The sequence below is a fragment of the Antechinus flavipes genome, chromosome 5, assembly GCF_016432865.1.
Source record: "Antechinus flavipes isolate AdamAnt ecotype Samford, QLD, Australia chromosome 5, AdamAnt_v2, whole genome shotgun sequence".
Taxonomy (NCBI): Eukaryota; Metazoa; Chordata; class Mammalia; order Dasyuromorphia; family Dasyuridae; genus Antechinus; species Antechinus flavipes.
Window position 1 is genome coordinate 26,674,435 of NC_067402.1, and position 23,975 is coordinate 26,698,409.

Genomic DNA, 23,975 nt, shown 5'->3' on the forward strand with positions numbered 1-23,975 from the left:
TTCATGACTTCCAGATAGCTCCAACTGTCTTCTGGACATCTCAAACTAAACGTCCCATCTCAAGCTGCACATGTCCAAAATTGAAGTCATTTTTTCCATCATTAACTCCCCTCTTTCTAATCTTCCCATTACTGTCATGGAAAGTCCTCCCTGCTATCCACATGCACATCCCAAGTATAATCCTCAACTCTTGACTCTCTTACAACCCATATCATTTGCCAATGTCAATTCTATCTTCAAAACATCTTTCATGTAGTTCCCTTCTTCCCTTACCCTAGTGTGGGTCTTTATCACCTTGTACCCAGACTATTACAATAGCTCAGACTATAGCCAGTATGACTGGCTGGCCTAACTCTTCCTATTCTACTCCATCATCTATTCAGCTATCAAATTGATCTTCCAAAGGCACAGGTCTGGATCATATCATCTCTTTGTTCAATAAACTTCAGTGTTTTCCTATTAACCTTCAGAAATCTGTTTGACTTCTAAAATTCTTCACTTTCTCTTTCCAGTCTTCTCATTATTCTCTCTGCTCCTCCCCATTTCATCCCTGCCAAAGTACTCAGTGATCCAATAACACTGTCTTCCTTGCAGTTCCTCACATAAGAAACTCCATTGCTCGACCACATGCATTTTCCCTCTTTCCCTTGCCAGGAATCCCCTCCTCATCTTTACTTTCTCAATTTTCTGGCTCAGCCTAAATCCTACCTTCCTCAAGAATACTTTCTTAATCTCCCTTAATGCTAGTTGCTTCCCTCTGTGATTATCTCCAATTATCCTGTATATGGTTTGTTTATACATGATTATTGAGCTCTGAGAGTAGGGACTGTTTCTATCTTCCTTTGCATCCATCCCAGTGCTTACCTCAGTGCCTGATACATTGTAAGTGCTTAATACATGCTTGTTGACTTGGATGGATCCTCTGCAGAGGATCTATGCAAGGATGTGAACAAAAATTACACTCGATGAGATGAAGTAGATAAATTGAAATCTGCATCTAGGGCAGGAGTGCCCACAAAGATGAGATCACAAATAGGTCCACTGAAGTTTATCTTCCATTGATTACAGATTATAACTCCTCTTTGATACTGAGCATAGTTTCCAAAAATTGATGTTGTTCCAGGCTCTCCCACTGGAAGCAAGATAATTTAGCTTAATTAAGAGAGAATTCTGGATCTCATCCTAAGGGAAACTTCCTCAGTCTCTACAACAGCAAACTGGGAATAGGGACATGATAAAGATTCCCAGCTTCTCTTCTGTGTTCTGTCTTTTCCTTCAAGCAATCTGAAATGAAGTTGATCTCTTTCATCTTCTTTTTGGTAGCCAAAAGTGCCCAAGCAGTTTCTAAATCAGAAGTCCAGAGATTGAAAAAAGATTGGAGGCATTCTCACCAACCCCTCATCTCATGCAAGATCAAGACATTTCAAAAGGAAATATCATAACATTTAGGCAATTTTATATTGGAAGGCCAACCAAGATCAGACAAAGGATTGAGGAGTTATGTATGGACAAAAGTCGTGGAAAATCAGGAAGGAGCAAAATCCTTCGATTTTGTTGCAACACTCCCTTCCTAATGCAATATGTACCTCAGGCAGGTCCATTTGGGGAGATGTAAATCCTATTTGGCTGAAAAACCTCTGGCATGCTGATGTTACATCATACATAAAGAAAACATGATTTGGTATTGGGAGAGAACTTTAAGACTGAAGTTCAAAAGAGACCAGGTAAAAGAAAAGGCACACACCTTTGAATGGCTAATGGGAGCTCCCAAAACCTGAAACATAAAGAAAGCTGTCTTTCCAAAATGTCCCTTGATTCCGAACCCTTGTTCCCTAAGGACTGCTAAGGGCAAATATCTGAATCATTCTTTCCTTGGTTGAATTGAGACTTCATCTTGCTTCCAAGTTGAAGAGCCCATTTATTTCTGTCTTCTGTTATCCACTCTATTCTGTATAACTTCCCTGATTTATTACTTTTTATTTGAATTTGTATCTGTGTTCCATATGTGTAATTATCTTTTGTCCTTTGTATATCAATCAAAGGAGTGTGCTCCTTTAAAGCAGTCCAATAAAGTCACTCTAATCTTGAAACCCTGAACTTCTATGCATTGTGTAGTAGATGACATAATTCTATCCCTACCTTTCTTGGAGATTTGAAAGTAAAGAAATGAGCGCCTGACAAGGTTTGTCTCCTGTCCCACAGAAAGGTGGAAATCACAGCGTCCCTTAGGGATGTGCAGGGGGTCATTCTTGATCTCATCCATCTTGCCATCAGGTCTCTCTAAGAACCCATGGTCAAGGTTAAATCTATTCCATTGGTAAATGGAGTTCATTAATAATCACAGTTTCATTTCAGTCATCATAGGACAGGAAGATCTCATTTAATGAGGTCAAACTAAACACTGTTGTGCCATGGTTTGGACGGTTGTGACCTCCAAAAAGGCATCCTTACGGAGAGAAAGCAGCAGAACTTGAATATTCCTTTGAGAGAATTCTAAAAGTGATGGGGCATTTCTGTGGGTCATTTTGTTTGTATATCAAATATATGGTGAACTTCTAAGTAGGATGATGTCTTTTGATTCATGAATAAAATGGATTTAAGTGAGGCAGAGCAGCAAGAAGTAGTGGGCTTACTCCCTCTCCTAAAGCCATCACTGTCCCATGGCAGAACAGAGTCAAGATGACTCGTAATGGTTGGAGATACAGTGGATGACCTTGGAGTTTTGATGTCTCTCCACAACACGTTTCATCTGCCTTCATGGCCTTTGGAACAAATAGTCCTCATCCTCCCATTCCACCAGAGGAGTCTTTTTTTTAAAATTATAACTTTTAATTTTCAAAATATGTATATGGATAATTTTCAACATTCACTCCTACAAAACCCTGGATTCTAATTTTTCCCTCCCTTTTCCCTACCCCCAGTCAGCAAGTGATCTGATATATGTTAAACATGTGAAATTCCTCCATACATATTTCCACAAATACACAAGAAAAATCAGATTTTAAAAGAAAAAAAATGAAAACAAAATGCAAGAAAACAAACAAACAAAAAAGAGTGAAAATACTATGTTGTGATCCACAGCCCCCTAACTTACCATAGGTTTGGGACCCTTTGATTATCCTCAACCTGGTTTAGCCCATCTGCTGGAAAGGATTTACTAGACTGTAGCCACAGTGCATGCTCCAGCTTCTTGGAGCCACAGATGAATTAGGTGAATCAGCCGAACACCAAAGGTAGAAAGCAGCCTGATAAAGGGATCACAACACAGATACTAGCCTTCCCTGAACACATCCCACACTTACAGTTCTAAGAGACAAAGTTCAGCGACATGCAGTGTTTTAGCCAAGAGCTAAACAAAAGTGGTTAGCACAGGTCCAAGAGAAAAGTTCAAAGGTTTCCTAGATGAACCAAAAATATCTTATCTAACAAGCGTAGGAGGAATCAAAAAAGTTCCATGTTTCTGGTTTTCTATCAGAACATATAGAGGGGGTTGGGAGATGGGAAAAGACAATAAAATCTGGCAATAAAGAAAGGAGGTGAAGATCCAAGCTCATCCTTGAAGTTGCTGAGTTTGAATGGTCCAAATTACTAATTTAAAATTCACAATCCATTAATTCCATTCAGCCTTCAAGGAGGAGATTGTATTTCCCAGATATTTGAACAAGGAGATCTGAAAAAAGTTGATGTTTTTGATGTAGATAGCATAATGAAGGATAGAATTAGGAATGGGAAAATTGGACAGGAATAAGAAATAAAAGTCCATCTGAACAGAGTTGACACAGATCTGGTGGAGGAAATGGCAATAAAATCAGAAGCTTGGTCCTTAAAGAAAGGAAGATTAGAGACAAAAAGTGACATCAGCAGTATAGTTCTGTACTTCCCTGAAAGAACTGATGCCAATGGCAGAGACACTGAGGATGACAAATCACTTACAGTAAAATTAAGGGTTAAAAAAATGTCATCTAAGACTAGGGATTTGTTGTGGAAATAGAGTTAAAATAAGCTTCATGTAATTTTGTAAAAGAAAAAAATGACAGGAATTCATGATAAATTGGATATAGGATATAAAGAAAAGTAAAATACTAGGGACAGTGAAATTCAGTTTGCTGAAATGTGGTTACTAGCTTTAGTCAAGGAACCTGAGTTTGAATCTTCACTCTGCTATTCACTATCTGTGATGGGGAAAGGAAAACCCAGAATTAGGTACTCCTTTTTCTCAGTTTTAAATGAGGGGCTTGGAATAGAAGATCTTCCAGCTTTAAATGCTTTAAATTCATTCATCTAAGGAAAATTCAATTTATCTATATAAAGTAACAAGGCTCATGTGAATTACATAAAGGTTTATGTGCTAAAGAGCTGACAATATAAGAAGAAAGATGTCTACAGATAATTATAATGTATGTGCAAGAGAATCCCAAGTTCATCATCATTAGAACCCCTTGTGTCCCTGAGAGATGAGCTGCTTGTGGACTACTGATGTGCTGCCTGTCCTCCCTGGTGATGAACATCTTCAAGCATAGCGAGGCTGGTCCTCAGATGACAGTCTATTGCCAATTCATACTTAAAATCTCTCTGGCCTGGGAGGATTTAACAGAACCTGGACTCCGTTGACAGTCTTTGTGAGCCTATGTTTATTTCCATTTCATAGATGACAGAAAAATTAAGTGGATTCCACAGTTTTTGACTAGAGAGATGCTTAAAATTATAACAATATTTATAGGGAAGTAAAGAGGTTTGGGAGAATTGAGGGTACGAGCAACACAAAAACAGAATATTCACCATGTTAAGCCTCTTCTCAAACTGAATTTATTGGCAGATGATAAAGTGATGAGGTAGAATGAAAGGTAGATATCATAAATTTGTATTCATTACATGTGGCCTAGGGCCAGATTTTGTGGAGCTTGGTTTTTTTTTTGGTGGGTTTGGGTAGTGGAAAGGGATCCAGAACTGTGAGCATGGGAGAACTCTCCTTAGGGAAACCCTTTCCACTTATGCCAACTAGTAACTGTAACTTGTAGTGCTGAAATTGCCTCGGGCCCTGAGAATTTAATTGATTTAGCTGTATTCATACAGTTAGTATATGCTAAAGACTAGCTCTGATTCCAAAGCAATCTTAACCATTCCTGGGCTTATTGGACCATATGATCACCCAAAAAAGAGGACTAGAATAGGACATAAAAAGTCCTGAGAGAAAAACTGAAGGAGTGCACATTGAGGAGAGAAGTTTCCCAAATGCAATCGGAAATGACTAATCAACTAGTGATTAGTGTGGTAGGCACTCTGCCAAGAGTGTAGGATAAAAAAGATCAAATAAAAGGAAATAATTCCCGAAGGTCTTCCCCTCCCCATTCATTTATTTAGTTTTTTTCAACTAGGTGAAAGAGATTCTTTGCCTCAATTGCTACCCAGTCTTAATCACTAAATGGGTGCAGCTGAAGACCTGCATATAAGAAGGTGGAGGGCTCCCATTGCATCCAGGGCCATCTACAGGGGTCCTGATCTCTATCTGGCCACTGAACCCCAATGGCTCTGGAAGGGAAAGTGAGACAGGTGACCCTGCACAGCCCTCCCTCTCTTGCACTTGCATGGCATGGCATGGCCTCCCTGAGGTCATGGTCTTCTTGAGAACAAAGGACAAACAACAAATCCCTGTCCCCCAGAAGTTCACATCTGTCAGGGGAAATCACACGTACACAAAAGAAATTAAAAAACTGTGCAGTCATTTGGGGAAAGCACTTGCAGCTAGAAGGGGGTCAGAAAGTCTTCAGGGGGAAGCCTGGATTCTAAGGAGTAGAAGTGAGCCAGAAATGTAGTGGAGGAGAGTGGAGATGCAACGGGAGGTCTCCAGAGCAGCAAATTAATCCAGTTGGGTAAGGTTGTAGAGTGCGAGCACGAGAGTGATGGGCCTGCAAGGGTGGAAATGTGGATTCGGAGCTGGGAAGAATCCTGGAGGCTATGTTTTAGAAGTGCTCCGCATGGATACATAGATGAGGAAATGAAGCAGGAACAAGCCAAGTGACATGGTCCTGTGTCTGAAGGAGGATTCAGATCCAGGCTCCCAGTTCACCTAGCTGTCGCCCGGTCTAAAGCAAGAACGTGAAGGCCTTTGAATGACAGGGGTGCTGGCAGTTTATCCGTCAGCAACAGGGAAACCCTGCAGCTTTAGGAGCCTCACTTTGTCAGCTCTGAGGATGGATTAGAAAAGGCTGTTGCCATAATCCAGTGGAGAGGTGAGCAGGGTTGGACTAGGGTAACAGTTGGGTAAGTGGGAGAAGCCGGCCATTAGCTGAGAATTGGGAAGGGAGAAGAATCAAGGGCCCAGCTTGACTGAGGGGATGAATCTGGGTGACTGGAAAGATGGTGGTATCTTGGCAGAAATGGGAGAGTATGGAAGAAAGGTTGGTTGTGGCGGGGAGTTTTCTCTGTGACGTGTTAGTCTGACATATCTACAGACCACCCACTGGCCCTTGTTCGGGCTCAGTTGTTGATGGAAGGCTGAAGCTCAGGAAAGGGACGAGGGCTGGCCAACCAGAGGCCGGAGTCACCTGCATCGAGGGGATCACTAAACCCATGCCAGCTGGGGTTAGAGGGCATAGCGACCCGGGCCAGAGCTAGAAAAGGAAGCCAGCAGGACCTGAATGATGATGCAACAAAGCAGGCCGGGCTACTTCCTGCATTTGATTGTGGAGACAGTCCAGGCAAATCGGGGAATTCTAGAACTGGTTTTTGGAAGGGAGCAAAGTAACTTCAGAGCGATGAAAAACAGTGGCTGACCATCAAAAATAGGGTCAGGAGGAGCAAAGCTCTGTGGTTGGAGAGAGCGCCTTGGAACTGGATCACATCAGGAAAATTACACGGGGTGTGTGTGTGCGTGTGCACACACAGCCAGAGATGGATGCGTGAATGTGTGCAGCGCCTTCCATGGACGGGCACCTAGATCTGCAATCCGAATCGAGTCCAGAGCTTCTTAGAGACTGAGGATCACCTCTCACGGATGACCAATGACAGCAGAGCTTTTTCACCAGAGCCATCGGCCGGTCATTTTCTGTTAAAATGGGATCGCTTTGGGCTTTGTCAATGCTTGTCCTACGGGGTCAGGGGCTCAAAATGGAAGGGAGGAGAAAAAGACGGCGAGCTAAAGGCCTAACCACGAACCTAATTAGAGGCTTAAACGCCGAAGTGACTTTGTGGGCTCGCTCCCCCATTTAATTCTAGATAATCAGGGGCTGGTGGGATGGAAACAAAAACGGGAGGTTTGGCCCCCTCACATTCTCTCCCGCACATGCCCCTGAGGGTTACAGAGACTCGAGGGGCAGGAAAACCTCCTGGGGGGTTCTCAGAGGCAGAGATGAGGAGGGGGCGCCCCGAAGGGCCAGGCTGAGGAGGGGGCAGGAGAGCCAGGTTGTGTAGGACCAAAAGCGGTTTGGGCCGGCTTAGCTGGGGCTGCAGGACGGTCTGGGTCTAAGAGGGGGAGGTTTAAATGCAGCCAAAGATGCGGGTTCGCGCTCGACTCCTCCCAGGAATCCCAATTCGGCTATCCGGGCCCTCCCTGGGGGAGGGCGAGGCAGGACTCGGACGCCGTTACGGAGGGAACCCCCTTCGCAGGGTCCACCGGGGGGCCCTAAGACAAGTGTTCTGTTAGTGCCGGGGGTCACAGAAGGACTCACGGATCTGTCCCCCTAGGAAGCCGAGGCGGCCGGGAGGGAGTTGTCCCAAGACGATTCGGGGCCCGGGGGCAAGGGGGGACCTTTCCCCGGACCTCGAGTCCCCCCTACACTGGGTCCCCCGACAGGAGCCTGGCGCGCGTAGCCGCGGCTCGCTCCATCCCTCGGCGGGCCGGCGGGCGGGGCGGGCGCCTGCTCAGTGCAGGGGGCGGGGGCCGGAGGAGAAGGAGGAGGAAGAAGAGGAAGAGGAGTCCGAGACAGAACCCGATCCCGAGCCGGAGCCGGAGCCGGAGCCGGAGCCGGAACCCCAGCTCGAGTCCGAGCCCGAGCTCGAGCGGGATGGCTGCTGCGGCCGCCGCGGCGCTCGGCCCCTCGGCGCCCGCCCTCTCCAGGGCCGTCTCGGAGCTCTGCCAGAACTCCCGAGAAACCTTCCTGGAGGCCTCCAGGCTGCTGCTTACCTACGCCGACAACATCCTAAGGTGAGACCCCCGGCCCGGCCCGGCTGCTGAGTTTGCCCGCACGTGGCCGGGCTGCAGGGGAGGGGGCGGGCGCGCCAAGTTTGGGGAGTGGGGGAAGCGTGGGGGGCGGGGGGCACTGCGGCAAACTTCCAGGGGCTGGCCTCCTGCCCTTCCAGAGGGTCCCGGGGACGCCCGGCCGGCAGCCCGGCCTCCTGTGCGGGGGCCAGCGCCCGGGGCACTCGGGGAGGGGGAGGGACAGGGACTGACCGGAGAGCTCCCGGCCCGGGCCCCACCCGGAGCTGGCCCCGGGGCTGCTGTACCCGCTCCCCAGCCTGGCTGCTGGCCCGCGGTCCTGAGCTTCCCTCCCCGGAGAACGAATATGCCCTTTTCATTTAACTCGGCGGCCTTTCCGAAGTTGTCAGAAAAACGTGGGGAGGCGGATCGGGAGCTCCAGTTTCTCCATTACGCGCTCGGGAGGTGTTCGGGTGGTGAGCGAGGCGTTCCGCCGCGCCGGCCGGACCGTGCTGGCAGAGCCGGCCCCGCGGGCCCCCGGGCCCGGCCCTCTCTGCGCGAAAGCACACTCGGCTTCGCTTTTAGGCTCCCCGCCCCCCGGCTTCGGAGTGCTTTACTGGAAGTTCCCCGCAGTGACCTAGATGACCTCCCCAGCTTCCCCTGCTTTGATGGCCCGACTCTGAAGCCGCGGCTCTCGGCCGGCCTCAGTTCGATAAAAAGCACTATTAGCATCTCGAGGTGGTCCGTGGCTTCTGTCTAATTTGGAGGTCATCCTCGAAGAGAGCGAACTTGGGGGCCGCGTTCTGGCCCCACGCTGCATTTCCCTGGGCGCCTCGGGCTGGTTAAACCCATACCGAGGGCCGGGGTGCTTCCTCGGGTCCCCTGGTCAGGACCCCTCAGCCGGTCTCAGCCCCTTCTCCCCCTCCCCCGTTCCCTAAGCCGGGCACCGCCTAGGCCGGGTGTAAGCCACGTGAATGATCCTCCTTCCGAGCCGGCTACCTCCGGCTCTGAAAAACTAGCGATAGCGGTCGTGGCTCACCAGCTGCCTGGCCATCCCACCGGCTGTAGTCCTGGGTGTCTGTAAAGGGGGAGGGAGCTGGGCAGAAATGTCCGGGACTCCTTCCTTCCTTCAACCTAAGGAAACCAGCCTCGGTCTTTGAGAAATCCCCCTCACATCAGCACTGGCTTGGGGGGTTCCTCCTAATCTATAAATACATTCATCTATCTGAGATTGAGGCCTTAATCACAAGCTCCCCGCCCCCTCCTCCCCAGTGATAATCTGGAAAGGGATCCGTGTACCCTGGTAGGTGTGAGGAAAAGCACTTTCACCGGTTCTTTCATTTCTGGAACCAGTCCCAGACTGGCAGGACCTCGCGCCCGAGCCACCTTCGACCTCTGCTGAGGGCCGTGCTGATTGTGGCACACAGGCTGTCGGGTTACAGGAAGCCCCCGGGTCGTCCCATTTTTTGTACTTTTCCTTGATTCTGTCAGTGTCGCCGCTTGGTGAGCTTCCACTCCTGGGAGAACTCTCCAGACATTGAACTGCAAACTCCCAAGACACACTGGAGAGATCATCATCTTCTCCATCAGGATAATCATTCACAGGCACAGTGCTTTGTGACTGAAAGCCGTTGAAAATTAACTGGAGTCCGGGAGAATTAACAGCATAGTGTCCACAATTTCCAAAAACCGGCTGCCGGCACATTTGTGCTATCTCATGATACATGACTAAAACTTCACTCAAGATCACCTGACCTGACTCTTCAGTCTCTGAGTACAGGGAGAAGCATTTCTGGACTACCCAAAAGAGGCCCTTGCTGCATTCAGGGACCTAATAAGGAGTCAGTGAGCTGGAAATTAAAAGATCAACATTAAAAAAGAAGAATTAAATCCTATAGGAGGAAATCCTGTTGAGTCATTTCTCACTCCCTTTTCACTCAGATGCAGTCTGGGATCTGAACCAGCCAAGCATTGATTGCAATGTCTTAGAGGTGGTCAATGATTTCTTAAGGGCGAAATCCAGTCTTTTCTTAATCTTCATCTTCCTGCAGGTATTGATGCTCCAGGTGCTTCTTCCTCACTTGTTATGAAGACAGGGTCTCCTCCTGGTTCTTCTTAAGTTGGCTCTTGACTGTAGGATTGCAAAATTATGATTTATTATCAGTAAATATTTGATTTATATGCCTATTTTTTATAGCTATAATCCTGCGTTCACATAAAAATTTCTTGGGCTAAAGGGAGTTCGAGTGGAAACGTTTAAGAAGCTCTGGTCTGGATGGTCCTTCCTAGTGTTTTCTTGAGGGAGGAGACTTTCTGCCAATCTTGTATTTGCTTTGTTTCACCTTCCACCTGGCACCCCTTTATGTCTTGTGCCCCCCCCACTAGAATGTAAATTTCTTGAGGGCAGGGACTAGCTAGTATCTTTTACTTGTATCTCCGTACTTAATGCATGGTTAGTTACCTATTTCTCCCTGCTTCCTGATCACTTCACGACTCCCAAAGTCTACCTTGTAGAATTTGAAGTTTGGAAGGGACTCCAGAAGCAGTGGAGTCCAACCCCTGCCTATAATAAGGAATTCTTACTGTAGCCAAGACAAGTAGTTCTCCAGCCTCTGCCTGACCTTCAGGGCCGCCCTTAGTATTTGGGGACCGCTCATCATGAGGAAGATTCTCCCGGCACAGAGCCAAAATTGGCCACTTTGCAGTCTTCACCCGCGTTGCCCTCTGGACCAAATGGAGTAAGTCGATATCGCCTCTAGGACAGTCTGCAGATAGTTGGAGGCAGCTCCAAGTTTTATTTTCTTCAAACTAAGCAGTTCCCAGTTTCTTCAGCCAGTTTTCGTGAGGTGTGGGCCTGGGTCCCTCCACCCTCCATGTGCCCCCCTGCGGACACGCCCGCTTATCGGTGTCCTTGAGTCAGGTGCCAGAACTGCACAGAGGTGAGATCTGCTCAGGACAGAGTCCAGAGAGACACCGTCGCCCTCTTCCTGGAAGCCCTCTCTCTCCCCCAGGGTCTCCCACGGTCCGGTTTGCTGCATTACTCCTGAGCTTGAGCCCAGGGCAGCCCCAGATCCCTTTGCAGCTCTCCCTCCGAGCCTCCTGTCATCTGTGTGACTTCATTTACCTCAGTGATAAAGATAGGGACGGCATCCTCTTCCTAGCAAATGAGTCAGAGGGAAACCCAGACACTTTGTGACTTACTTCTCCAAGGTCATACTACCTCCAGCCCTGGTCTCTGCAGAACTCCTTTCCCCTTTCCCTGCCTGATGCGTCTGGATGTCCCACCAGCATCTTAAATCCACACGTTCTTTTCCTCCTGTTCTCACTCCTCCCCTGCCCCTTCAAACCCTCATGGAAACTTTCCTTTGTGAGTTAGTGGGTCGCTATTCCCCTAATCATGAAGATTCAAAACCCAGGATTTCTCATTGACCTTTTACTTTCCCCTTAATCCTCATGATAATCATGGCCAGGTCCTTGAAAGTATTGCTCTCCACATCTTTCCATCTCTCCTCTCCATTGCTACTACCCTGGCTCAGACCCTCATCACTACTTGTGATTACAGTCGCCTGATGGGCCTTCATACTTCAGGTCTCTATTCATACTCTTGGTAACTAATAAAATAAAATTACAAAGGCCCATTTCTGATCATATTATTTCCCTGTCCAAGCACTCCCAGTGACCCACTGCTACCTCTAGTATAACTTGCACTCTTTAGTCCGCCATTTGAGGTCCTTTGAAGTCCTATTCCATTTTATCTGGGTTTTCTGTCCTGATTCCTTGGAGTTCCAGACCTGCCTCTCCATTTGGTTCTAGAACGTTTTTTCCAGCTGGATGCCCTGTCAGCATGGCCCAAACTCAACTTAAATCAAACTTCTTAAATCTACTACAGAATTTGTGTCCCTGTATCCATTTTCACACATTCAAAATCTCAAGTTTATTTTCCCTCTCCCTTACTTTAGTCATCAAGTTCTCAAGATTCTGAATTGAGGGGTGGAGTTTGGGAAAAGTACATTTCTGCCTAATAGTATTTATATGTATATATAAATATATATAGTATTGCTATAAAATTAGTGCCACCAAGCGCCAGTTTTCAAAAAACAAGCGCTCAAGGGCATGGATAGCTTCCAGATAAGTGGCTGTATAAAAACCTTCTCTGCCCGGGTCCCACTTCCTCGGTGTGACCTTTATTGATTTCTCAGGAGAAGTCTTTTCTATCTCTTCAAATGGTCTGAGAGCGTATTGTCTGGATTTCTTTGCACCCGTCACTTTTCACCTTGTATCATCTCTGTATATGTGCTGGGTCCTTTCTTGAAAGCAGCTTGCACCAAGTATTATATACTTGTTGAACAGGAGAGTATGTTGGTGCTGGAGGGATCGTAATTCAGGCAGTCAGGAGTCAAGTTGTTAAATAGGAGGAGTCCCTAGCATGGGAGCAGGGAGCAGGAACGGTTTCCCGGGGTTCCTGAATTACATCGAGAAGAGAGGAGGTGGGGGCTGTGGTGTGTGAAGAGCGAAGGTGGCCCGTTTGGGTGGGCCGTGGAATGACAAGGGAACTGGGGGACCAGGCCCAGAGACGGTGGAGCACCCTGGATCTGATTGTGTAGGAGAATGATTTGGGCATTGGGAAGAGCCAGTCCACAGTGGGGATTGCAGGAAGGTGTGATGGAAGCCAAAGCTGAGGTGATGACAGTGCTGGGCAGGGAAAAATGCAAAGATCTGGCACCTGGTTGTGAAGGAGCAGGAGAGAAGCTACAAACCTGGAAATGAAAAAAAAAAAAAAATGTCTGTCTTTGGCAGAAAAGGGGAAGTTTGAAAAAGGCTGAGTTTCAGAGGAAATAGATTTCAGTTTGGGACATTTTAAAGTTTCAGAGATTTCCAGTGCATCCAGTTTGAATTGTCCTCTGGGATGCTAATGGCGTAGGCCTGAAGCACTGGGAGAGACCCGTTGAATGGATAAATCTGAGTCTTCTGCTTTGAGATGATGATTAGGAAGATTCTGAAGATCTCCTAGCAGGGTAAGATACAGACACTGAAGTCCTTTCTTGGACCGAACTGCCAAGCATTCTAGCTCTACTGCGGAGAGCACAACTCTGTTGAGCTGGCCATTTTGTCTAAATTCCAAACATACGTTCGCCAAAAAATTATGTTATGGAGAACTCACACAGGGCAAGCACCCACAAGGTGGTTAGAAAAAGCAATATAAGGACACTCTCAAGGTCTCTCTCTCTCTTTTAATTTAATTTAATTTAAAAAAATACACATTACTTTATGAATCACATTGGGAGAGAAAAATCAAAATAAGAGAGAAAAAACAGAAAAAAAAAAAAGTAAACATAGCATGTGTTGATTTACCTTAATTTTTTTTTCTGGATGCAGATGGCATTTTTTATTCAAAGTTAATAAGGTTGCCTTGGAAGGGTCTCTCAAGAACTTTAAAATTGATTGTATAACAGGGAGATCCTGGCACAGGATCGCCCAGCGAAGGTGCTGTGGTCCGTGAGCAAAGCAGAATTGAGTTAACCCAAAGGAAACACAAAATACACAAAATGAGAGAAGCCCCTGAAAGCTCCTGGGTCCTCTGTGGTCGAGCCCTCTGATCAGCCACAGTTGGACACACTGTAACTCGACTCTAACATAGGGACGCCACATTGGTCCTCGATGATGAGGTCCCTACGAGCAGGGGTTTAGGGAGAAGGGAAGGGCTCTCCCCTCATCCAGCTCCCTCCTTCTGGACAGGTTCACTGCTGTGGGCAGAGTCACAATTCAAATCCAGCCCCCTGATCCCAAATGCCCAATGTTCTTTCCTTTGCCCCACACTTGGAACTCAGAAAAGAGGGCAGGACTGGAATTGTGGACCTGGGAGTCCTCCGTGTGAGCGTGAAGTTGCCAAAGGAGAGAAAAGGAGACCAGACTCAGAGCCCCAGAGACAGCCCCAGGGAGAGGCTGGAAAGAGGGTCGCCAGATAAAAGGACTAGCAGGAGAACCAGAGGAATGTTTTGGAACTAAGGACCAGAATAGCATATCTGAGGAGATGATAGTCAGCGTGCCAGATGCTACAGAGAAATCAAGGAGGGCAGGAAGCGAAAATGGCAGGTAGATTAAGGGGTGACCTTTTGAATGAATGTCAGTGGAAGGGGAAGAAGACATATGGTGAAAGTTTGAGATGATTTTTCATGATGTTTGGCAGCAAAGGAGAAAAGAGATGAGATGGTTAGAAGTCAAGGGAGCTTTGTTGTTTTGTTTTTTAAGAATTACAAAAATTTGTATCTTAGGGATACAAAGAAAGGGGGGGAAATCCTTCCCCTCATGGAGCTCACAGCAAGGTGGTAAGGAATTAGTTGGAGATGACTTTTTCATGATGTTTGGAAACAAAGGAAAAAAGAAGAGATGAGGTAACCAAAGTCAAGGGGACTTGGTTGTTTTGTTTTTTAAGGATGAAAAAAAATTGACCATGAGAAGAAATTATGGAGAGGAAGCTGGTGAAGGTACATGAGAAGGGTACATGATTGCTGGAACCTGTTCCTAGAGAAAGCAAAGGGAGATGGGCTTTAAAATCAGCCTTCTCAAAGAATAAGGCTATCTCTTCCTACCAAAGGGGATGATGGGTGGGAGACAACGCTAAGAAATTTTGAGAATGTGGGAAGTAGGTTAGTTTGTAGAGATGAATATGCAAAAAAAAAAAAAAAATCATTGGTAAAATCCAAAAAGCAATATAAATAAAAGTGCAGAGAAAAACACAAGAGGTGTTTTGTTACTGTTAGCCAGTAAACATTTATTAAGGGCCTGCGAGGCGCCAGCCACTGTGCCAACTCTTAGGGATACAAAGAAAGGGGGAAAAATCCTTCCTCCTCATGGTTTAATAGAGGGAATGTGAGCAGCTATGTACAAACCAGGATGATAAAGGATAAATGGAAGGTACTGCTGTTCAGAGTCCTCGGGAAAGGCGTCTGGGAGAAGATGGCGTTTCATCTGGGATTTGAAGGAAGCCAGGAGCCAGAGATGAAGAGGAAGAGACTTTCAGCCATGGGAACAGGCAGTCCCAGCCCAGCAGGAGATGAAAGGCCGCCAGGGGCCGGTGTCACCGAGCCAGGGGCTGTGCTGGGGGTCCAGAAGGCTGGCCCCCAGATTGCAGGGGCTTCCCTCACCAGAGAGAGGGTCTGGTCTCCAGGGTGATGGGGAGATGGCGTGGTGGGTGGGGCGGAAGATGAATTGGAATGGGAAGCTGCCAGGCGGATTGTGGTGATCCAGACCCGAGCTGTCAGGGCCAGAGTGAGAAAGGGAAGGACTCAGGAGGCTCTCACAAGGCCAAGTCCAGGCCTTGGGACGGATTGGAGAGGAGGCAGAGCTGGGCGGAGGAGGTGATTCCAGAAGTGCTTCTGGGACCCCTGAAACAGGGGTTTTATATGTGACAGGTGTGCCCCCTTCCTTGTTGGTCCAACCTCAGTCACATCCAACTTTCTGTGGCCCCGTTTGGGGTTTTCTTGGCAAAGGTACCAGTGTGGCCGGCCGTTGCCTTCTCCGGCTCATTTTGCAGGCCAGGAAGCTGAGGCAGAGGGTGAAGGGGCTTGCCTGGGGTCACATATTTAGGACTGATTTCAACCCAGGAAGATGAGGCTTCCAGACTCCAGGACCTGCACTCTGAAGTATACATGACTTTTAAAAAACAAGTTATATGTAGCAAGCTGTTTCTTAAACAAGATTCTTCCTTATACGCTGAAATGTTTATCTTTATTAAATTATTTGTATTAATTTTTTATTAAATTTATTATGAGTAAATTAACAATAAAAACAAAATTCATAGGTTTTCTTTTTGGTCATTTATTTATGTTAAAGAATTATGTGGTTAGGATGCTAGAATGGTGGTCAGTATAGGAGCATAGCTTAAGAGTTGCAAGGTGCCTGAGGGGCCTAGTCCAAACCTTCTTTCTACAGGGAAGGAAGCTGGAATCCAGAGAAAAAAGCAATTAGCCCAGTGTCCCCTGGGAAGGAAGTGGGAAAGCCAGAATTCCAGCCAAGCTTCTCTTTGATGCTCCTCTCCACCTGCCTCCTATTCCCTGCTTACTGGCATTTCCAAGAATGGAGGTGTGATGGAGGGAGACCGGGAGACAGACATTAAAACCACCGAGAAAGTTGGGATCCGGGTCAGATGACAGTCCCAAAGATGGAGAAAGAATGATATATTGATTGATATATTGAATGATAATGGATTGCATAGACTTTTTTTAAAAAGATTTTTAAAGTGTCTTTTTTATTTTTTCAACATCAGTATCACTTCCTACCGATTCACTCCCACAAATAGAACCTTCCCTTGGAATCAGCAAGTACAATGAAACTGGACAAATTTATCCTATTAATCCATACCTGGAAACGTGCACCTCCCTCCACGGCCTCAGTCCATGGGGTCTGTGAACAAATGAAAAGCATTCTTCGCTGTCAGTTCTGTTAGGCAGAGGTGTCAAGCTTTCTGCCCAGCCTGAACCAAATGAAAATCTAATTAAGAATGTTTAACAAAAACAATAAAACATAGATAATGTTACTTTGTGGTTTTCTAAGTAAATATGGCAACAGAACTTTTTCTGTTTGAGTTTGACAACACTGCTTTAAAATGATTATTCAATCACTATATTGTTCATAATTTTGAAATCTTTTTTCCCCTCTTTAATGTTATTCATTCAAGTGTTTTCCTTTTTAATGTTATATTCATAATCTAAAAGCTTCTTAAACTGTAGGTTGTGACTTCACATGGGGTCATGTAACTGAATGTGGGAATTGTAAAATTATGATTTATTATCAGAAAATGTATGATGTATGCACCTATTTTATTATACCTATATACCTGGAATTATATAAAGATTTTTTTGGATGAAAAGAGGTCACAGGTGAAAAAAAAAGTTTAAGAAGCCCTGATCTAAATGACTGCTTTCTCTATTGTTCATCATTTTATACTGCTCTTTCCAAGTTCTTATTTGTCATTTTCTGTAGGGCAGTAACATTTCATCCCATTAAGACACCACAGTTTCTTAAGCCTTTCCCAATCAGTGGGGACCCATTTTTCTTTCCAACTCTCTTTGATGCCATAAATATTTCAAATACATGGGACCTTTCTCTTTGTCTGACTGGAAGAGATTGAATATGAGTGAGCTCTCCTTAAGAGAGTGGATGTATTGCTGCTACCTCCTAAGGGTTTTCTTCCTGACCTCTCCAACCAATCATTTCTGCCCTGGATCCTGTTCCTCGATGATTCTGCCAAGATTTAAGAAAAAGGAGCAAGAACAATTGGAGAATAGGACCCAAGAAATTGATTGCTGGAGTGGAAATGGTGAGAACCTTGCATGGGAGGGGGCGACTGAGGCTGCATCTTAGCAGCTGTGATGGAGAGCAGGAGCAAAGCCCAGAAGCCCACATTTGGGGGAGCATTTTTCAAAGAGTTCAGGAAAAACCTAAAGTTATTTAGGAGAAGCTCTTAAGGATGCAACACTGAAAACACTAATAATTCCAAGTGAGGAAGAGTAGGGAAAGCTCTCTGGAGAGACTGGTAATGGATGCACAGGTAACTCACTGAGCAGCTGACATTTTTAAAAGGCAGGACAGAAGATGGAAGCCAGGTGGGATGACCAAGGATGAAGACAAAGTCCCAGCTGAGAAATTGGGGGGCTGAAACTCCAAACGACTTGATCAAGATGGCCAAGGACAACCAGAAGGGCGGGTTTATTGAAGAAAAGGGATCAAAGAAGGCATTGGATAGGGGACATATTACCCGTGGGAACAAAAAAAGGCAAAGTTTACTGTGCTGGTTTCTCTGCCAAAGAGAATACTTGGAATAGAAAGAATGGAACAATAAGTTAATACCCAAGATCAGTATGGAGATAGTAAGAAATTATTTAGCTGGCCTTGAGGAGTTCAAGTCACCAGACTTTTCAAGGACTGAAAGAACGAGCGTATGATTATTGAGCCGCTGTCGGTGGTCACTGAAGTGTGGAGACTGGAAAATTGAGGTCTTGCCATAGGAGGAGCAGTAGAAGAAAAAAGGGGTGTTAACCTGAAGAAGAGAAGATTTAGGAGCAGGGCATAGCTGTTTTTGAGTGTTTGACAGAAAAGTGGGAAATGTGGAAGAGGAATTTGTCTTTGTTCTGTTTAACCCTAGGGAGGAACAGGCAGCAGTGACAAATAGGCCCCTTTGGGCTTGATGGAGGGCCACGGTAGCTACCAATCTGAGCTGCCCACAAGGGGGTCGGGCCACCCCAGGGGGTCCTCCTGGAGGACGTTCTCATTCCCTCTTGGTCTCCAGGGACAGCTGGGTGACAGTTTCTGTGGCCTAATTCTGAGAATCACAACCTGAAGTTAAAAGGCAATAGGAGTTAGAGCCTTAGGTAGGGATCCAAGTAGATAATGTGGGGCATTGAATGATGGAAGATAGTGGAAAAAGGACAAGATTTGGAAGCAGAAAAATTGGAATTGAATTTTCAGCTGTTTGACAACACTCGTGTGATGCTATCTCTAGGCCCCCATTTTTTGTTATGCGTGTAGAGGATCAGAATTAGAGCTGGAAGGGGCCCCGAGGTCTTTAAGGTAAAGCCCCTCACTCACAGAGGAGGATCCTGAAGAGCAAGAGGGGCCTGTCCAGAGTTTTCCACTTCTTCCAGTTCCAAACCCTTTCTCCTGTCACACTGAAATAGAAACAGGTTGTAAACCTAGAAAGGGGTCCCTGCAGCTGCTTGTGGCTAGAAAACCACCTGTTAGCATGATCTCTGTTCCATTGTGTTTTTATTTTGTGGAGTGTTTCCCAATTACATCTGACTCAGATCAAGGCAGCCTTGTGGGTGTTTGGCCCATGCACTTCGGCCCTGTTACCCTTGATAGTTGAACCAGTTGACTTGGGGGTGGGGGGAGGCGGGGAGAAGAAGGGGGGAGTGCTTCTTTTAGCTTCCTTTTAGACCCTTGTTCCTGTCCTAGAATCCTCCATCTCAGTGGTTTTTTGCTTTGTATTTGTACATAGTAAAGGCCTAATCAATGTGGTCAAGTGAATGAATGCCTCTTAATTCCTCAGTGAACTGGAAAAAGCTTTGAATTTGCCCAAGAAGATCATGATAATCAAAGAGTCATTAATTACAGTGGAATGCTGAATTATATTGTAAGAAACTGAGGGAGGAAGGTGGCAAAGGTGTGGCAGGTAGCGCTCTAGGTCACACGTTTTAAAATCCCATTTATTTTTTCTAGAATGAAACTGTGGCTATAGTTTCATGGTTAGAAATGGGAAAGAGCTAAGGCTCTGGTCCGCTCCATAGCTAGGGTAGCGGAAGGAGCTGTTTAGCCACAGCAGGGCGGACATTTGGCTCAGGAGACAGGGCTGCCTGAGCCAAGCCCAGCTTCTTTGCCTTGGTACGGCTCAGGGTGGCCTACGGGCCAAGGGCCAAGGCCCAGCTGGGGTCCCAGGTTCCTGGTGATCCAGAGCCTTCGCCCACTCGTGCCCGGCCCTTCCCAAACACCCCTTTCTTCCCCAGCTTTCTGGTTCCTCTTTATGTATTTTCCTCCCCTTAAAAGGTGGACTCCATGAGGACTGGATCTGTCACAGCTCCCGGCCCACAGTCAGTGCTCAGTAAATACTTTTTCATCCATTCAGCTGAGTCTTGAAGCCAGTGTAATTGCCTTTTAAGAAAAAGAGCCAGTCTGCTCCTCTTGGCAGGAGGCGGATAAGATTCCTCCTACCATGACCGAAGATGTGGTGATTTGGTGACAGTGCTGGTTTACAGTGAAGTAAAAGACCAATTTGGATTATACAGTAAGGAGTTTAGCTGCCAGGGAACTTGAAAGGTGGGAAGTGAGCAATAAGTCATTAACCAGGGCCCTTTGATTCAATTTATTTATTTATTATTGGTCTTGGCCAGGGAGCTACTATAGTTATATATTACTATAATATTGTATATAATATATTATGTTATAATATATGTTATATGATAATATAATATATAGCTATATATTACTACAATAGTATATAAATCATATAATAATAATAATAATATACATTATATAATATATATACTTATAAAGCATATTATATATACTATATATCCTTAAGAATTAATTCAACTTCAGGTGCTACCATATCCTCCAGGAAATGTTCTCTGCCCCTTCTTTCTTCTATCGGATCCAGGGGTCCTCAAACTACAGCCGCGGGCCGGATGCAGCAGCTGAGGATGTTTATCCCCCTCACCCAGAGCTAGGAAGTTTCTTTATTTAAAGGCTCACAAAACAAAGTTTTGTTTTTACTATAGTCCAGCCCTCCAACAGTCTGAGGGACAGTGAACTGTCCTATTTTAAAAGTTTGAGGACCCCTGTATCCTATACTTAATTGTGTAGTGCTGGGCTCCCCAGGTAGGAGGCAAGCTCCTTGAGCTTCCGGAGACTGTTGACTGCTCCTCGCTTTGGGTGATCTGTAAGAGGGATGACATTTTCAGAAGGAACCTAGAAAAGGCTGTTAGGGAAGTTGAAATCCTGTCAAGAAAAAGAAAGCTTCAGTATATTGGTGCTATTTTCCTGCCTGCTCTTTGTAGGCAAGAACTTCAGATGTGGGAAGTTAACTGATTAAGAAGATGGTAACTGAGAACAGAGTTTAGGTTTCTGCACTGGGACTTAAAACAAACAAACAAAAAAAAAGATGGACTTTGGTTTAGAGGTAGAGAACTCCCTTGGAGGAATGTTGAAATATATATTTGTTTAGTATTTAGTGTTACAAATCAAAAGGGTTCTCAACTGTAAAGACGGAAGGAAATAGAAACCTGCTTAGCCAGAGCCAAGAAGCTAGCTAAGAAAGTAGCTATAGAATAGAAAGAGGAATGGCCGTAGAGGGGCCCAGGAATTGGACATGGCGTCCAAGAAAGGACCAACACATAAATCTGTGGTCCCAGGTGTTTATACAAGCGTGTGCAAAGTAGGGGTGACAAACAAGGGGCACGAGAGATCCTGAGTCAGGGACACAAGTCTCACCTAACAGATTTCATCTTAAGATTTGACGGGATGGAAATTCATGTCAGAAATATATGACTGGAAAGGTATACTTTAGTTGAAGCAGAATAGATCCCAAGGGGCAGAGCAGAAAGGTTTTGTGAAGATAAATTTATTTGAGGAAATCCAGAAAGGATGGACTAGAGGGGTAAAGAATGGTGCTGAAACCTTTAGAAGAAAACCCCACAGAGAAGGAAATGAAAATCATGTTCAGGGAGTTTATTATAGACCATCTAGATAACAGAGAATAAAGGAGCTTAGGAAGCTTTCCAAGCCTGAAATAGAAACGTGATGTAGTAGTAGTGGGAGGCTTCATCCCTTATACTTCTTGAAGTTTGGGGTAGGGCCTAAGCACAAGAGCTAATAAAGACATGGCTTCTTGTAAAGGTGGTGATAATTGATTCTTCAGAATCAGTGAGGGGAACTGATACTCTCTACTTTATTCTGACCAAAAAGGAGAAATTGGTTCCCCAAATTGAAATGAAACAAACCTTTTTGGGGAGAATTGCCAATTCCATCTTACAATTTGTGGTAGAGAAAGAAAAGAAAAGGAGGAATTATTCTGATATGCGCCAATCAATCACTAAGCATTGATTAAGCACCTACTGTGTGCCAGGAGTTGTAGTAGGCACCAGGAAATGGAAATCTATTCCCTTCTGTTAGTGAGACAGCATGTACACCTAAGTGTAATCAGAGTCAATAAAAGGGGACTGTGAGCTGAGTTTGGCAGGAAATTGGGGTGTCCTGAGGAAATGGATTCTGGGAAGGGCATCTCCTGCACCCATGGGCAGTGGGAGATGGGGGTTACTGAGAGGAAGACCACGGGAACCCGCGTGATGGGGCCGCACTGGTTAGCCTGGCAGTGTGGTTGGAGCCAGGTGGTAAGAGCTTTCACCGTGATGAATGTTGGAGACAGTGGGCAGAGGAGGACCGCGTCTGCTCTCGGATCTGGGACCAGCAGGATGGGTTGGCGTGCGGGGGTACTTCTGGCCATTCTGTCTCTGTATGGTTCTTACTACAACTGGCTCTTAGTAAGCATTTAATAAATGCTTTCTGATTATTATAAAAGAAGGGAGCATTTCACACATTTCACACCAAGAATGTGCCCGAAGCCTCAGCTCCTCCTAACAGGAATTTCAGGTTCATGGTTTACCCTGAAGCCATAGGGAGCAAATGAGCATTGTTTGAGCTGGAGTGACATAGGTCTGTGTGTTGGGAAGATTATTTGGCCAGTGAATGGGGGATGGAAGGAGAGAAACAGGGTCCAGTAGGCCAGGCCAGAGGTGAAAGCCCTGAGGAGGGGAGGGCCCAGCAACTGTCTTCTTTTATCCATGCTATTGAAAAGAGCTTTCTTATCTTTCAAATGGTTGAATTAAACAGCCTAGGCCAGAGCCTTCTAGCAGAAGGGAATCTTTCTTGAGCTGTATTTTCCCCAACACTGTCTTTTGCCCTTACCATTCTCTGCTTTGTGATATCTGTTCTTTGTTTTTTTGTGTTGTTATTATTTTTGAGGTATTTGGGGTTGTCACACACTTAGGGAGTTTTAAGTATCTGAGGCTGGCTTTGAACTCAGGGTCTTCCGACTCCAGGACAGGTGCTCTATCCACTGCGCCATTGAGATGTCCCCCACTCCATTAGGTCATAAACTCCCCTAGGACAAGGGCTGCCCTTTGTCATCTTTGTGTCCCAGGTACTCCTGAGGTGACTGTCTGTTTGGATTAGGTATGGTGTGATGGAAGATAGTCTAAGGACCTAGAAAGAAAAACTGGGAAAGCTGCCCCAGACATTTACTTGATAAAATGTTGAACTTGGAGTCAGAAATCCCTGGGTCTGTATCCGTCCTCTGGCGCTTAAATACTGCATGGCCACAGATATGTCACTTTATGTCTGAACTCAGTTTCTTTTTGTGTTAAATGTTATCTTACCTCCTTTATCTCCCTCACAGTGTTATTGTGAGATTAAATAAGATAATGTGTATGAAGAATTTTGCAAACCTTAAAGCATCTGCCAGACTTTTAAAAATTACTATTATTTACAAATAAGCACTGTGTAGAAATTGATAAAGTTAAAGAATGAACCTTCTAAAAACGTTTTTAAGAGATTGTAGGGAACAGAATTAGGGCAAAATAAAGCTCTGTCAGATGCTGTCAAAGTCAAATTTTCTAACCCCCGAGCAAGAATTTTTTTAAAAAGGATATCATCCTACGCAGTTGCCAAGGACTTTGGCCCCATGTCCCAAGATAGTAGAGAAGAGATGGGTGACCGACCAATACAAAAGGTTACAGATCTTTTTTAGAACGAGGGATGGGGGTAGAGAGGAGAAAGGAAAAGCTGCAGGAATGTTGGTCAGATGAGTTGTCCAGTAAGTTTAAAAAAAAAACAGGAATTCACAGGAGAAAAAGAAAAATATTCGCTCATTAGATTTTGAAAAAGTTTGTAACACATTTATATGATTCTGCGAGGTGGCTGAGCGAGTGTTACTAAAAGCAACTTTACAAGTCAAAAATGGAGGCAGTAAGAATAAGGAATTGTCCTCTGTTCCAATTCAAACCTTTCTTTCTCCTGTAATAAATCACTTCATGTGTAATTCATGTGTAGCTGTGGGTGCTTTACTATCCCATGTAATTAATTTGTAGCTGTGGATGCTTTACTATTGCATGTAATTCACCTGTAGCTATGGATGCTTTACTGTCCCATGTAATTCATCTATATCCCATGTAATTCATATATGTCTGTGGATGCTTTATTATCACATGTAATTCATCTGTAGCTGTGGATGCTTTACTATCCTATGTAATTCATATGTGTCTGTGGATGCTTTACTATCCCATGTAATTCA

General features: G+C 45.3%; 1 protein-coding gene across 2 annotated transcripts in view; it reads left to right on the top strand.

Annotated features, from left to right (window-relative positions):
- Positions 1–5,590: 5,590 nt before the first annotated feature.
- NGLY1 (N-glycanase 1) overlaps positions 5,591–23,975 on the top strand; it is a 56,871-nt gene continuing 38,486 nt past the window's right edge. Inside the window, exon 1 of one of the 2 annotated variants that reach the window (XM_051963182.1) lies at positions 5,591–8,143. In XM_051963182.1, the coding sequence (XP_051819142.1) occupies positions 8,004–8,143 (140 nt within the window). In that variant the 5' untranslated portion in view covers positions 5,591–8,003. The remainder of the gene's footprint in view (positions 8,144–23,975) is intronic. The other variant, XM_051963181.1, reaches the window with a different exon arrangement.